At 42.6% G+C, this 15,943-nt stretch overlaps 1 protein-coding gene across 1 annotated transcript in view; it reads left to right on the plus strand.

Moving 5' to 3' along the window:
* Window positions 1–15,943, plus strand: part of LOC139375831 (metabotropic glycine receptor-like) — a 111,315-nt gene that overhangs the window by 78,807 nt on the left and 16,565 nt on the right. The window contains exon 8 of the mRNA XM_071117731.1: window positions 11,943–12,081. Within this exon, the coding sequence (XP_070973832.1) occupies window positions 11,943–12,081 (139 nt within the window). The remainder of the gene's footprint in view (window positions 1–11,942; window positions 12,082–15,943) is intronic.

Genomic DNA, 15,943 nt, shown 5'->3' on the forward strand with positions numbered 1-15,943 from the left:
CATTGTTATCATATATGAAATTATAAGTACCTCACGTCACTCGTAAAAAGACGAAGCAATTAGCCTATTAAAATGTTTATCTGACTCCATAAAGATAATTAATATAAACAAGCGTTAGGCAATGAGATGACGTTGACTAGCAAGAATTGGTCTGGGAATTGTCTATATCAAAGACAAATATTTAATTAACATTGTACAATTCATGGATTCACATGCAAGGCATAAATTAAGATACGCATTAAGAAGCATTACAAGTCATTATTCCAAGCAGGACAAAACACGATTAAAGAGATGCTTACTAGGCCAGAGTCCTAGAAGCCTAGTAAATTCCTACAAGCATTTTGCTACAAGCAATAACATCAGCTAAATATGTGTATGTGACCAATAACATTTTATTTGATTTGGATTTGATGATGAATTGATCATACAACCTTCCTCCATGACTGGAAACACGATAAGAGAAAGAACAAAGGCATGTAATTCCATTTATAACATATGACAGTGTAACCTTTCAACCCAAAACCAACCACCATTAACCAGTCAAAAAAATACCAAGTTTACAGTAACCTCAACACTTCCTGGCCCAATCTCCACAGGGTGTCACAGCATTTAAAGGCTTGTGGTGGGGGATGAGATCAATGGAAATAAGACAGAATTCCTGGACCATAAAAACATTTGCATAGAGATCATACATCCAGACACAGTGCCTTTGGAAAATATTCAGACCCGTTGACTTTTTCCACATTTTGTTACAGCCTTATTCTAAAATGTATTCAATAAAAAAATATCCTCCTCAATCTGCACACAATTCTCCAGAATGACAAAGGGAAAACAGGTTTTTAGACATTTTTGCAAATGTACAAAAAAACTCAAACTGAAATACCTTATTTACATAAGAATTCAGACCCCTTGCTATGAGACTCGGAATTTCTCGAAGGTCAGACTCGAAGCTCAGGTGCATCCTGTTTCCATTGATCATCCTTGAGATGTTTTCTACAACTTGATTGTAGTCCACTTGTGGTAAATTCAATTGATTGGACATGATTTGGAAAGGCACACACCTGTCTATATAAGGTCCCACAGTTGACAATACATGTCAGAGCAAAAACCAAGACATGACGTCGAAGGAATTGTCCATAGAGCTCCGAGACGGGATTGTGTCGAGGCACAGGTCTGGGGAAGGGTACCAGAACTTTTCTGCAGCATTGAAGGTCCCTAAGAACACAGTTGCCTCCATCATTATTAAATAGAAGAAGTTTGGAACCACCAAGATTCTTCCTAGATCTGGCCGCCCAGCCAAACTGAGCAATCTGGGCAGAAGGGCCTTGGTCGGAGAGGTGACCAAGAATCTGATGGTCACTCTGACAGAGCTCTAGAGTTCCTCTGTGGAGATGGGAGAAACTTCCAGAAGGACAACAATCTCTGTAGCATGCCACCAATCAGGCCATTATGGTAGAGTGGCCAGACAGAAGCCACTCTTCAGTAAAAGGCACATGACAGCCCGCTTGGAGTTTGCCAAAAGCCAACTAAAGGACTCTCAGACCATGAGAAACAAGATTTTCTGGTCTGATGAAACCAAGATTGAACTCTTTGGCCTGAATGCCAAACGTCACGTCTGAAGGAAATCTGGCACCATCCCTACGGTGAAGCATGGTGGTGGCAGCATCATGCTGTAGGGATGTTTTTCAGCAGCAGGAACTGGAAGACTAGTCAGGACTGAGGGAAAGATGAACAGAGCAAAGAACAGAGAGAGATCTATGATGAAAACCTGCTCCAGAGCGCACAACGACTTTAAGCACACAGCCAAGACAACGCAGGAGTGGATTCGGGACAAGTCTCTGAATGTCCTTGAGTGGCCCAGCCAGAGCCCGGACTTGAACTCGATCAAACATCTCTGGAGAGACCTGAAAATAGCTGTGCAGCAACACTCCCCAACCAACCTGACAGAGCTTGAGAGGATCTGCAGAGAAGAATGGGAGAAACTCCCCAAATACAGGTGTGCCAAGCTTGTAGCTTCATACCCAAGAAAACTAGAGGCTGTAATGGCTCCCAAATGTGCTTCAACAAAGTACTGAGTAAAGGGTCTGAATACTTGTGTAAATGTGATATATATTATATTTTTTTATATACATTTGCAAAAATGTCTAAAAACCATTTTTTCTTTGTCATTATGGGGTCTTTTGTGTGTAGATTGATGAGGAAAACATTTTTAAAATCCATTTTAGAATATGGCTGTAACGTAACAAAATGTGGAAAAAGTCAAGGGGTCTGAATACTTTCCGAATGCATTGTACTGTAGCATCAGAGTTATCCTCAGGGAACACGTTTCAGATAGAAACCAGGATAATATAGTATTATTCTATAATATAGTATTATTCTATCGCATAGTATTATTCTACAATATAGTATAGTATTATTCTATCGTATAGTATAATATAATATAGTATTATTCTATCATACAGTATTATTATATAATATAGTATTATTCTATCATATAGTATTATTCATCATATAGTATTATTCTATTTTTGTCGATATTGGCCAGCAACTAATTTTTCCACCTGAGATTGCTTCTACCAACCTTAGGCCAGACATGGTACTCTGGTCCCCTTCACGAAAGGCTGTGTACATCATAGAGCTCACAGTCCCGTGGGAAAACTCTGTTGAAGAGGCCTACGAGCGTAAGAAACTGCGTTACACAGAGTTGGCAGCAGACGCAACTCAGCGTGGCTGGAATGCAAAAGTCTGGCCAGTTGAAGTGGGATGCAGAGGATTCGTGGCTTCTTCCACCATCAGGTTGCTGAAAGAACTTGGAATCCATGGACAGGCTCTGCGGCAGACCGTCAGAGCAGTTTCTCAAGCAGCTGAAAGAGGCAGCCAGTGGATCTGGATCAAACGGAAGGACCCTTGCTGGGCTATAACTTCATGACCCCCCACCCCCACCTGAGAACCCAATTCAGATCCCTCCAACTTGAGGAGGGCATATGAGGTATGCGGTCAGCTGTAGGACTGGCTCAGGGAAGAGGACGCCCCTGCCTTGCATAGTCCCGTGGGACATCTTAATTGGGCATGGGACACAAGCTAAGGCTTGATCACCCTTTAGCTGGCCACCTTTGATGAGAGTGTTTAGTGATTAAAGGCCGAAACTCCCACTGATTCGAAGGCACACTACTGAGGATGTGTCCCAAAATTGACATCTTAACCCAGTCTAAGAAATAAACCTCCCATGCCACTCTGTCAACATCACGGCAAATCTCATGCGAGTGCATTCCATCTATTGGCACAATGGACAGTTTTTAACATCTCGTTTTATGATTCTGATCATCTGGACCAGTCCAGTGACTGCTGTGAAAGGACAGCTGACAACATAGGAAAGTCTGTGTGACAGCTTGGAGAGACAGCTGACCGGAGGGAATAGACCCCACTGGGGCTGTCATGGGCTAGCTACCCATGTTGGCAGTCTCCAACGCTGTTTCAGTATGTTGGAGACACCCGCTAAGTGCTACTGAAAGTCAACAAAGGAACATACCCCTAGAGCCTGCGAGAGCTGGGGCGCAAGATGGCTCAACGACTGATCACATGGTTAGGGACCCAGGAACGGAAACGACTACGAGTAGGAACACAGCACATGAGACAACCATAACAGCAGCAGGACACACACTTCAGGCGTGCAGCTGTGGTTGGGAGAGAGTAACATCGGCAAGGGGGTTAAGGATCCATCAAGGGAGAAAAAGGTGCTTGGGAGAGCAGAGACAGGGACCTCGCATTGACCAGTACTTCTTACGAAGCAGCCAGTCAAATCAGTCGAATGAAGCACAGCGACGGGACGCAAACCAAAGTTTGCAGAGCATCAGCACCCCTGTAACCGAGGAGGATAACACAAGCACAGAAATGCCGGTGGATGAACTCACCCAACCACAGAGACCTCTAAAACAGGAAAAGATCAAAGGGCACAGACCGAGTGTGAAGTGGCCCAAAGCTGTTGAAAAGAGAGAGTGGGAAACAATCAACAACGACCTGACAAAAATCTTGGAACAACAGGTAGGAACAGCAGAGAAAAAGCTTGAAAGGATGGGAGACATTATCTACCACTACGGAGAAGAGCTCTTTGGAGTAAATGAAAGGAGAAGTGGCAAGACACCACCCGCACCAGCCAAATCTAGGAGGCAGCAGGAGATCGAGATACTTGTCAGAGAGAGAAGGCAGCTGAGGAAGCAGTGGAAGAAGGCCTCTGATGCAGAGAGAGAAGGTCTCATGCTACTCCAAGCAGACATTAAATGTCGGCTGGCAACCTTGCGAAGAGCGGAAAACTTAAGGAAACTTCGTAGGAAGAAGGAACACTCAAGAACACAGTTCTATAAAAACCCCTTTAAGTTTGTCAAAGATCTCTTCACAAAGGAAAAGTGCGGAATCCTAAAAACTCCAAAGCCTGAACTGGAAGAACATCTGGAAAAGGTCCACCAGGACATGAAAAGGCATGAGCAGATAATCATCCCACATGACATCCCACCTATTCAACCACCAGAATTCAATCTGGACACTGACCCTCCAAAATGGAGGGAAGTAGGGAACGTTGTCCGAAGAGCAAGAGCGGCCTCGGCTCCTGGGCCTAATGGAGTACCATACAAGCTCTACAAGAACGCCCCGGATGTTCTACGCTTTCTTTGGAGGCTCATGAGGATAGTTTGGCAGAAGGAAATAATACCAAAGGCATGGCGAAGGGCTGGTGGTGTGCTAATCCCGAAAGAGAAGGATGCGACAGACATCAGTCAATTCCGACCAATCTCCCTTCTCAACGTCGAAGGGAAGATCTTTTTCAGTATAATAGCACAGAGGCTGTCCACTTATCTGGAAAGGAACAAGTACATTGATACATCTGTACAGAAAGCAGGCATTCCTGGTTTCTCTGGTTGCCTGGAACATACTAGTATGATTTGGCACCAGATCCAAACAGCTAAGAAGGACAAGAGAGACCTCTATGTCATCTTCCTCGACCTGGCCAATGCCTTTGGCTCAGTTCCCCATGAACTCCTCTGGGAATCCTTCAACATTTTCCACGTACCAGAACCCATCACTACACTGGTAAAGGCCTATTTCCAAGACCTGCAATTGTGTTTCACAACACCTGACTTCACAACAACATGGCAGCGCTTGGAAGTAGGCATAATGGCAGGCTGTACAATTTCTCCTCTGGCCTTCACTATGGCCATGGAAGTCATCATCAGGGCATCGAGATGGGTGGTCGGCGGTGAGAGAACTAAGGAGGGGCTCCGTCTCCCACCTATCCGAGCATACATGGATGACATGACTACACTGACCACCACTGCAGCATGCACCAGGCGGCTACTTGCAAAACTGCAGGATAACATCAAGTGGGCCCGGATGAAAATCAAGCCAAGCAAATCTCGAAGCATTTCCATAGTCAAGGGACAGCTTAAAGATGTGAGGTTCTGCATTGGAGATGACCCGATACCAACGGTGTCTGAGCAACCCATCAAGAGCCTGGGTAGATGGTACAACGAAAGCCTCCGGGATAAAGATCAAGTGCAGCAAGTAAGGCAGGACATCGCCGACGGTCTTGAGAACATCAACAAGACCCTACTGCCTGGGAGGCTCAAGCTTTGGTGCCTACAGTTTGGACTTCTCCCCCGGGTAATGTGGCCACTCACCGTCTATGAGGTCCCAATAACAACAGTGGAGAAGATGGAGCGAACCATTACCTCATACGTGAAGAAATGGCTGGGTGTCCCACGATTCTTGAGTAACATCGGCCTCTATGGCAAAGGGGTCCTTGAACTACCTCTTACAAGTCTAACGGAGGAGTACAAGTGCTCTAAAGTAAGACTTCAGATGACATTGAAGGACTCCAAAGACCAGACCATTAGCAAGGCTGCACCTCCCATACAAACTGGACGGAAATGGACATCATCCAAGGCTGTGCAGCAAGCAACATCAGCCCTGAGACACCAAGACATTGTGGGGAATATCCAGCATGGAAGAGGAGGCTTTGGCCTGGTAGCAAGCAAACCAACGTTCCATAAGGCAACAACATCTGAACGCAGGAAGCTGGTGGTCGAGGAGGTGCGCAGACAGGAGGAGACTGCAAGAAGTGCAAAGGCTGTCTCTCTTGCTAAACAAGGGCAATGGACGCGGTCCCGTGTTTTATGATTCTATCATATATTATTATTCATCATATAGTATTATTATATCATATAGTATTATTATATCATATAGTAGTATTCATCATATAGTATTATTATATCATATAGTATTATTATATCATATAGTAGTATTCATCATATAGTATTATTCTATAATATAGTATTATTCTATCATATACTATAGTATTATTCTATCACATAGTATTATTCTATAATATAGTATAGTATTATTCTATCGTATAGTATTATTATATCATATCATATAGTATTATTCTATCATATAGTATTATTATATAATATAGTATTATTATATCACTCCTTCTATAGTCAGTCCTCTGGATACTATAGCAGAGATATGTTTTAGCCCCTAAGAGAGGGAAGGGCTGATTTGTCCTTTGGCATCGTCCTGTTCCTGGACCATTTTCCATGCAACTCCAGCTCAACTTCAGAGCACATAAATTAGGCCGAGCCTAGAAGGGTACTGGGAACATAACTTAAAAGCATGTCTGACATGTATTGGGGTGCACAATCGCGGACTGATTTGAAAACTAATAGAAGAATCTTAAAATGTATTCTAAAACTCACAGGCAGTCAGTGCAGAGACCTTAAAACCGGTGTAATGTGTGCTCTCCGTCTGGTCTTGGTCAGTACCCGTGTTGCAGCATTCTGTATGTTTTGCAGTTGACCAATAGCTTTCTTGGGTAGACCAGACAGGAGGGCATTACAGTAGTCAAGACTGCTTGTAATAAAAGCATGGATGAGTCTTTCTGTATCAGCCTGAGAGAACTGGATCAGAGAGGCCAACCCACCACTCCAGTCTGTCCAGAAGGACATAATGGTCAACAGTGTCAAATGCAGCACACAAATCCAATAGTACAAAGACAGAGAGCTGTTTGGAAGCTGTGTTGGCTCTAAGATCATTTAACACTTTACCTAAGACTACTGTGGTGGGCACGAAAACCAGATTGGAATTTTTCCAAAATACAGTTGCCACTTAAAAATAATTTAGCTGTTTGAAAAACAATTTCTCCAGAATTTTGCTTAAGAATGGGAGGTTGGAGATTGGTCGAAAATTGCTAAGAGCTGAAGAATCTAGATTACTTTTCTTCAGAAGGGGTTTCTCCATAGCAGTTTTTCGTGCCTGTGAACAGGGAGAGATTAACAATAGCTTGTTCTTCAGTTCTTCAGATATGCTATTAAAAACTTTTTTGAAGAAGGTGGTGGAGATAAACCTGCCTTCTCAATTTTAAGTTGTGATATCACTTTCCTATCACTTTCAGTCAGGCAGGTACAGGGCAGGCAGAAAGGTCAGAACTGGGGAGACTAGAACACAGGAAACACGCTGGTAGGACTTGACAAGACAAACTGGCCACAGACAAACACACAGGGGATAATGAGGGAATATTGGAGACACCTGGTGGGGGGTGGAAACAAGCACAAAGACAGGTGAAACAGATCAGGGTGTGATACTAACAGAAAAATGGGTCTGTTCCTTATAGTTTTCATCTAACTAACCATGTATAGGTTTATTCCAAGTTTCATTCTTTATTTAACTTGTCAAGTCAGTTAAGAACAAATTCTTTTTTTCAATGACGGCCTAGGAACAGTGGGTTAACTGCCTTGTTCAGGGGCAGAACAACATATTTTTACCTTGTCAGCTCAGGGATTTGATCTTGCAACCTTTCGGTTACTAGTCCAACGCTCTAACCACTAGGCTACCTGCCGACCCTTGAATAGTGTTAGTTTAAACATAGCTACACCCCACACCTTTGCCTGCTGTTCTTTTGATTTCAGCGTGTGGTTTTTGAGTTGTGGTAGTTTCAACAGCGCGTATCCCGCCCTAATCGATGAGTGATTTATTGCCACTTGACAAAACAACAGTGTTTAAAATGTCTCTAAGTTTTAAAAAATAAGATAAGATACTTGTTTTAAAAAAAATACAAGTAATATGATGTGTAGATAGCAAATGTTTTGGTTTTCAATATATCACAAAACAGTTTCTGTATATTGGTTATTGATTTGGACACTTTAAAACTGAGTTTTGACATTGGGCTATTTATCAATGTCTTGCCAACAGGAAGCAGCGACAGCATAATTTTCAACTTAAGTTTAGCAATAATTTCCAATGGTATTGTACTTGATCAGGTAAAAACTGCTGAATGAGTCCAAAAATGTGCTGTGATTTGATTTATTTTGATCATATACCAGGAATCACCAAGACGGGTTTCCCCTGTACTCATCAGACTAGGCCATAATTTTTAATGTGTATAAATATATAAATATTTTATGTATAATATGTATATTTGTATCATGCAGGGCACATTTCAAAAAGAGACCTAGGTGTAAATATGTCTTCCCTGGTAAAATAAACGTAAAATAAAAATAATATCATCGCCACTGCTGCTGCTATTGTTGTTGTTGTTGTTTGTTTCATCATTCCTGATGCCAGATTATCGGTGGAAACTCAAATGGACTCTAATCAGTCTAAATAACCAGTTAAAATAGGAGAAATGCCGAGCCTCTTCTAGAGTGGAATGTGACAGGCAGCTGAGGATCAGGACCTATCATCTAATCCCTGTTTAAGTGGATGGATCTCTGAGAGGCGGTGAGCTCTGCTCTGTCTGAGGACCCTGAGAGAGATATGGACAGCGATGCGGAGAGTTTTTTCAACGAGGAAAAATGGAAAGGGAAACAAGGGAGGGGGGAGGACAGCTCAGGGAAAGGAGGAGGGAGTACAGCTCAGGTAAAGGAGGAGGGAGGACAGCTCAAGTAAAGGAGGGGGAGGACAGCTCAGGTAAAGGGGGGGAGGACAGCTCAGGTAAAGGAGGAGGGAGGACAGCTCAAGTAAAGGTTTGGGAGGACAGCTCAGGTAAAGGGGGGGAGGACAGCTCAGGTAAAGGAGGGGGAGGACAGCTCAGGTAAAGGGGGGGACAGCTCAGGTAAAGGAGGGGGAGGACAGCTCAGGTGAAGGAGGGAGGAGGATAGCTCAGGTAAAGGAGGGAGGAGGATAGCTCAGGTAAAGGAGGGGGGAGGACAGCTCAGGTAAAGGAGGGAGGAGGACAGCTCAGGTAAAGGAGGGAGGAGGACAGCTCAGGTGAAGGAGGGAGGAGGATAGCTCAGGTAAAGGAGGGAGGAGGACAGCTCAGGTCGCTGTTGACATAAGGCATAATAAGAACATTGTGCATCTTCGCAGGGAAGGCAGAGACAGCTAGTGAACCTGTACATATACATACATGGTGGAGAGGTCGGTCTGCGGTGCAGGATAGGGGAGGGCAGTGTGGGTTGGGAGTAGGCTGAAGGGCGATACCCACTCATCTAAGGTGCTATCAGGTTTTAAAAAACAGTTTTATTTGGGGCTCTATAATAATTATATGAATTATTTTGTAGTTAATTAAAAAAAAGTATGAATCATGTCTGCGTCAGTTCAAATGAATTATCCCTCCTACCAGCATTTACAAACAGCTCACCATGCATACTGGTTAAATACTAAGTATCTTATAATAAGTCGTTGTGATTTATGAATATTCATGAATAATAATACACTCTAATCACTATTTATAAATTATAATCTGCAATCCGACATGATTCCCATGTTGTCTTTGGTGTTAATTATTGAAGGAATGTAAATCAGGCTTGCTGTTATGGGCTCCAAACTAACAATGAGTCAGACTCGGGGTGCAGTTCTGAGAACAGTTCTGAGAACAGTTCTGAGAACAGTTCTGAGAACAGAATAAAGGAGACATGAGACTGCCTTACAGTTTTGAGAACAGTTCTTGGAAAAGGAATGTAAATTAGGGTCAATGTTATGGGTTCCTGAGTAACGGTGAGTCAGACAGTCGACAGTTCTGAAAACTGGGGCATGCAGTTTTGCAACAGAAAACCGTAAGTCCAAGTTGTCCCTCCCTGTTTCAGTACGTTTTCTTCCATTTGGTGTCGAATGAATATGATCTATTTCTTAGAACGTAGAATAAAGGAGAGAGGAGAGACACGGATTACTGTACAGTTCTGAGAACAGTTTTTAGAAAGGAATGTAAATTAGTATCACAGTTATGCGCTCCCAAATAACATTAAGTCAGACAACAGGGAGCAGTTCTGAGAACAGTTCTGAGAACATAGAATAAAGGAGAGATGAGAGACTTGGACTGCCTTACAGTCTGCTAATCCCCAGCGACCTTGGAACACTAGAGAGGATCCCTCTCCAGCAGGAGATCTGGCAACAAGGCAGTGGGCTGGCAATCAGCAGATTTGGCAACAAGGCAGTGGGTTGGCAGTTAGCAAATCTGGCAACAAGGCAGTGGGCTGGCAATCAGCAGATTTGGCAACAAGGCAGTGGGTTGGCAATCAGCAGATCTGGCAACAAGGCAGTGGGTTGGCAATCAGCAGATCTGTCAACAAGGCAGTGGGCTGGCAATCAGCAGATTTGTCAACAAGGCAGTGGGCTGGCAATCAGCAGATCTGTCAACAAGGCAGTGGGCTGGCAATCAGCATATTTGTCAACAAGGCAGTGGGCTGGCAATCAGCAGATCTGTCAACAAGGCAGTGGGCTGGCAATCAGCATATTTGGCAACAAGGCAGTGAGTTGGCAGTCAAGCTGTGGGAAATCAATGTTGGCAGAAAGGGAACTCTCCTTAGCAAATGTCAGTGGCTAGTAACTACATGATGTGCAGCCATCAACACTTTGTGCATCAAACGACAGGCTGAGGGCCGTACATTTGGCCACTTTTCCCCCAGTGAATTATGCCTTTTGAAAGGTGTGTGAGTGGAGATTAGTGATGTGAGGTCAGTATACTTCCCAATGGTGAGAGAGGTCTCATTTTGGCCGACTGAATTTTCTTTTGTAACTTTGTTTGCAATTAAAACAAAATAAACTTGAGGGAAGGATTTTTAGAGTGTGTCTCTCGTTTTTAGTACTTAGATATAGCACCATTGACACTTCTGATTGATTCATTATTTATACAATTACAGTGAATGTTTAACAGATATAGCAGGTCAAACATTCAAGGCTGCTTCATTAAAAATGGAATCGTTTTTCATATTCTTTGAAGGGTCTAGAAAAAAAGCATGAGCTGGCGCACACACAAACATTTTGCGGAGGAACCGAATTTGCTCCCAACAATCCAATGGGCAAACCCAACAACCCAATGGGCAAACCCAACAATCCAATGGGCAAACCCAACAATCCAATGGGCAAACCCAACAATCCAATGGGCAAACCCAACAATCCAATGGGCAAACCCAACAATCCAATGGGCAAACGCAACAATCCAATGGGCAAACCCAACAATCCAATAGGCAAACCCAACAATCCAATAGGCAAACCCAACAATCCAATGGGCAAACGCAACAATCCAATAGGCAAATGCAACAATACAATGTGCAAACCCAACATTCCAATAGGCAAAGCCAACAATACAATAGGCCAACGTTTCCGCAAAGCAGTGCCCTCTCCCGGAGTGCACACTGCATATTCTTTGAAGGCAACATGAGGACACTCTTGAATTGTATTGCTGCCATTTTGTACAAACCAAAGCAACAATGGTTGTCGTAAATAATACAGAACTTCCAGAATCTAATTTCAGTCAGCAGTCATTGTGTGTTGTATACAGTATATACTGTATCTCTGCTATTTCTTTGTGAGAGTTAAGGACATTTAGAGTTAAGGACATTTAGATTGAAGGACATTTAGAGTTAAGGGCATTTAGAATTAAGGGCATTTAGAGTTATTTTAGAGTTAAGGACATTGGTCTAACCCACCTGTATTGTTGACCTCTCCTTATCTAGCCGAGTTCCTGTTTCTTCTGTGGGGAGTGTACCTCTGCTATGCTGTCCGGACCGTACCGTCAGCCTTCCATGAACCACGCTACATGACTGTTGCCATATACAATGAACTCCTCATATCGGCAGTATTCCACACCATTAGGTAAGTAATATGGTCACCTTGCACAGTCTTCACATTTAGCTGCCATAAAATGTAATCTATCAAGAGATTACATTCCCCAAAAAATCCTAACGACCTACACACTCTACTCCACATTTTTAAAGTTAAAGAAAGATTATAGAAAAATGTCCTAAATAATACAAATGTAAAATGACGATGTCTTGATAGCATGTCTTCACACCCCTGAGTTCATATTTGATGGAAGCACCTTTTGCAGTCGTTCTAGATGTGATTAATTTTGAATAAGATTCTACCAACCTTGCACAACACTTAGGGCATCATACAATGCATTCAGAAAGTATTCAGACCTTCCCCTTTTCCACATTTTGTTACGTTACAGCCTTATTCCAAAATTGATTAAATAGTTTTTCCCCCTCATTAATCTACGCACAATAACCCATAATGAAAAAAATAAAACCAAGATTTTAGAAGTTTTTGCAAATGTATAATTAAATAAAAGTATTCAGACCCTTTACTCAGTACTTTCTCCTTAAGGCTAGGGGGCAGTATTCGGAATTTCAGATGACTGACGTGCCCAAAGTAAACTGCCTGTTACTCAGGCCCAGAAGCTGGGATATGCATATAATTGGTAGCATTGGATGGAAAACACTCTGCCGTTTCTAAAACTGTTACAATAATGTCTGTGAGTATAACAGAATTGATATGGCAGGCGAAAACCAGAGGAGAATCCATCCGAAATTTCTTTTTTGAGGTCACAGTCCATTCAAATGCTTGTCTATGAGATATTCAAAGGAATTCCTCCCAGATTGCAGTTCCCATTGATTCCACTAGATGTCAAGAGTCTTTAGAAAGGGTTTCAGGCTTGTGTTTTGAAAAATGAATTAGTAGTTGTAGTTTTTCAAGGTGGCTCCCATTTGGACTGTAGTCTTGTGGCGCGCGTGGATGAGGGCGCGCACTTCGTTATTTATCTCCGGTATTGAACATATTACATTCCGTCTTAAATTGTATCCTTTATTTACATATTAAGGTACCAGAGGATTGATTAGAAACATTGTTTGACTTGTTTGGATTAAGTTTATTGGTAACTTTTCGGATTCCTTTGTCTGCATGTTGAACAAGTGGAACGGGTGGATTACTGAATGAAACGTGCCAACTAAACTGACTTTTTTGTGATAGAAAGAATGACTTTATTGAACAAAACAACCATTTGTTGTGTAGCTGGGACCCTTGGAATTGCAAACAGAGCAAGATCTTCAAAGGTAAGTGGTTTATTTTATCACTATTTCTGATTTTTGTGACGCCTCCGCTGGTTTGGAAGATGTTTTTAATGCTGGTGTAGGCGGGGCGCTGTCCTCAGATAATCGCATGTTATGCTTTTTCCCTAAAGCCTTTTTGAAATCTGTCAATGCTGTTGGATTAACAAGAAGTTAATAAGCTTTTAAACGATGTAAGACACTTGTATTTTCATTAATGTTTAATATTACGTTTTCTGTATTTTGAATTTCGCGCTCTGCAATTTCACCGGATGTTGTCGAGGTGGGTTATTAGCGTCCCACCTAGCCCTAAGAAGTTATTATTAAAGCACTTTTGGCAGCAATTATAGCCTTGAGTCTTCATGGGTATGACTCTACAAGCTTGGCACACCTGTATTTGGGGAGTTTCTCCCATTCTTCTCTGCAGATCCCATCTCAAGCTCTGTCAGGTTGGATGGGGAGCGTTGCTGCACAGCTATTTTCAGGTCTCTCCAGAGATGTTAGATCGGGTTCAAGTCCGGGCTCTGGATGGGCCACTCAAGGACATTCAGAGACTTGTCCCGAATCCACTCCTGCGTTGTCTTGGCTGTGTGCTTAGTGTTGTTGTCCTGTTGGAAGTTAAAACCTTCACCCAAGTCTGAGGTTCATCAAGGATCTCTCTATACTTTGCTCCGTTCATCTTTTCCTCGATCCTGACTAGTCTCCCAGACCCTGCCACTGAAAACCATCCCCACAGCATGATGCTGCCACCACCATGCTTTACTGTAGGGATGGTATTGGCCACGTGATGAGCGGTGCCTGGTTTCCTCCAGATGTGATGCTTGGCATTCAGGCCAAAGAGTTTAATCTTGGTTTCATCAGACCAGAGAATCTTGTTTCTCATGGTCTGGGAGTCCTTCAGGTGCCTTTTGGTAAACTCCAAGCAGGCTGTCAGCTGCCTTTTACTGAGGAGTAGTCTGGCCACTCTACCATAAAGGCCTGATTGGTGGGGTGCTACAGAGATGGTTGTCCACAGAGGAACTCTGGATCTTTGTCAGAGTGACCATCGGGTTCTTGGTCACCTCCCTGATCAATGCTACAGACATTTTTTGGTACCTTTACCCAGAACTCTGAGCTCTATGGATAATTCCTTCGGATTCATGGCTTGGTTTTGGCTCCGACATGCACTGTCAACTGTGGGACCTTATATAGACAGGTGTGTGCCTTTCCAAATCATGTCCAATCAGTTCAATTTACCACAGATGGACTCCAATCAAGTTGTAGAAACATCTCAAGGATGATCAATGGAAACAGGACACCTGAGCTCAATAGTCGGGTCTCATAGCAAAGGGTCTGACTACTTATGTAAATAAGGTATTTCTGTTTTTATTTTTAAAAATGACTAAAAACCTGTTTTCACTTTGTCATTATGGGGCGTTGTGTGTACATTGATGAGGAAAATAATGTATTTAATCCATTTTAGAATAAGGCTGTAACGTAACATAATGTGGAAAAAGTCAAAGTGTCTGAATACTTTCCGAATGATCAAAATTGCTTAACGTTCAGTACATTTTGTTGGAAGTCATTGATAGTAAAACGTTAGAGGGAAACTCACCGTAGTCTTCTGAAAACCCTGGGATAGAGTTGTATTTTTCATCGAGACAATTTATTTAACCTTTATTTAACTTTATTAAATTGTCAAAAATCGCTTTCTAACACAGAACCCTAACCGGCTGCGAGATCGTGCGCTATCGTGCATGCATTTATTTTGTCCCCCTACAGCAAACGCGATTATGACACGCAGGTTAAAATATCAAAACAAACTCTGAACCAATGACATTAATTTCGGGACAGCTCGAAAAGCATTAAACATGTATGACAATTTAGCTAGTTAGCTTGCACTTGCTATCTAATTTGTCCTATTTAGCTAGCTTGCTGTTGCTAGCTAATTTGTCCTGGGATATAAACATTGAGTTGTTATTTTACCTGAAATGCACAAGTTCCTCTACTCCGACAATTAATTCACACATAAAATCGTTTCTAGCCATCTCTCCTCCTTCCAGGCTTTTTCATCTTTGAACTTATATGGTGATTGGCATCTACACTTTCATAGTATTACCACGACAACCAGCAAAACAGTTCGTCTTTCAATCACCCACATGGGTATAACCATTGAGGATATGTCACCTGCTTCTATAAACCAATGAGGAGATGGGAGAGGCAGGACTTGCAGCGCGATCTGCGTCAGAAATAGGAATGACTGTAACGATTGTCTTCTGACGAAGAGGAGTAGTAGGAAGGATCGGAGGACCAATGCGCAGCGTGGTACAGTAAGTGTCCATTTGAATATATAAAACTGAACACTACAGAAATACAAAATAACAACGTGAATGACCAAACGAGTCCCGTGTGGTACAGACACAGGAAACAATCACCCACCACTCAAAAGTGAAACCAGGCGACCTAAGTATGGTTCTCAATCAGGGACAACGAATGACAGCTGCCTCTGATTGAGAACCATACCAGGCCAAACACAGAAATCCCAAATCATAGAAAAAGGAACATAGACAACCCACCCAACTCACGCCCTGACCATACTAAAACGAAGACATAACAAAATAACTAAGGTCAGAACGTGACAATGACTTCTA

This window comes from Oncorhynchus clarkii, chromosome 20 (genome assembly GCF_045791955.1).
Source record: "Oncorhynchus clarkii lewisi isolate Uvic-CL-2024 chromosome 20, UVic_Ocla_1.0, whole genome shotgun sequence".
Taxonomy (NCBI): Eukaryota; Metazoa; Chordata; class Actinopteri; order Salmoniformes; family Salmonidae; genus Oncorhynchus; species Oncorhynchus clarkii.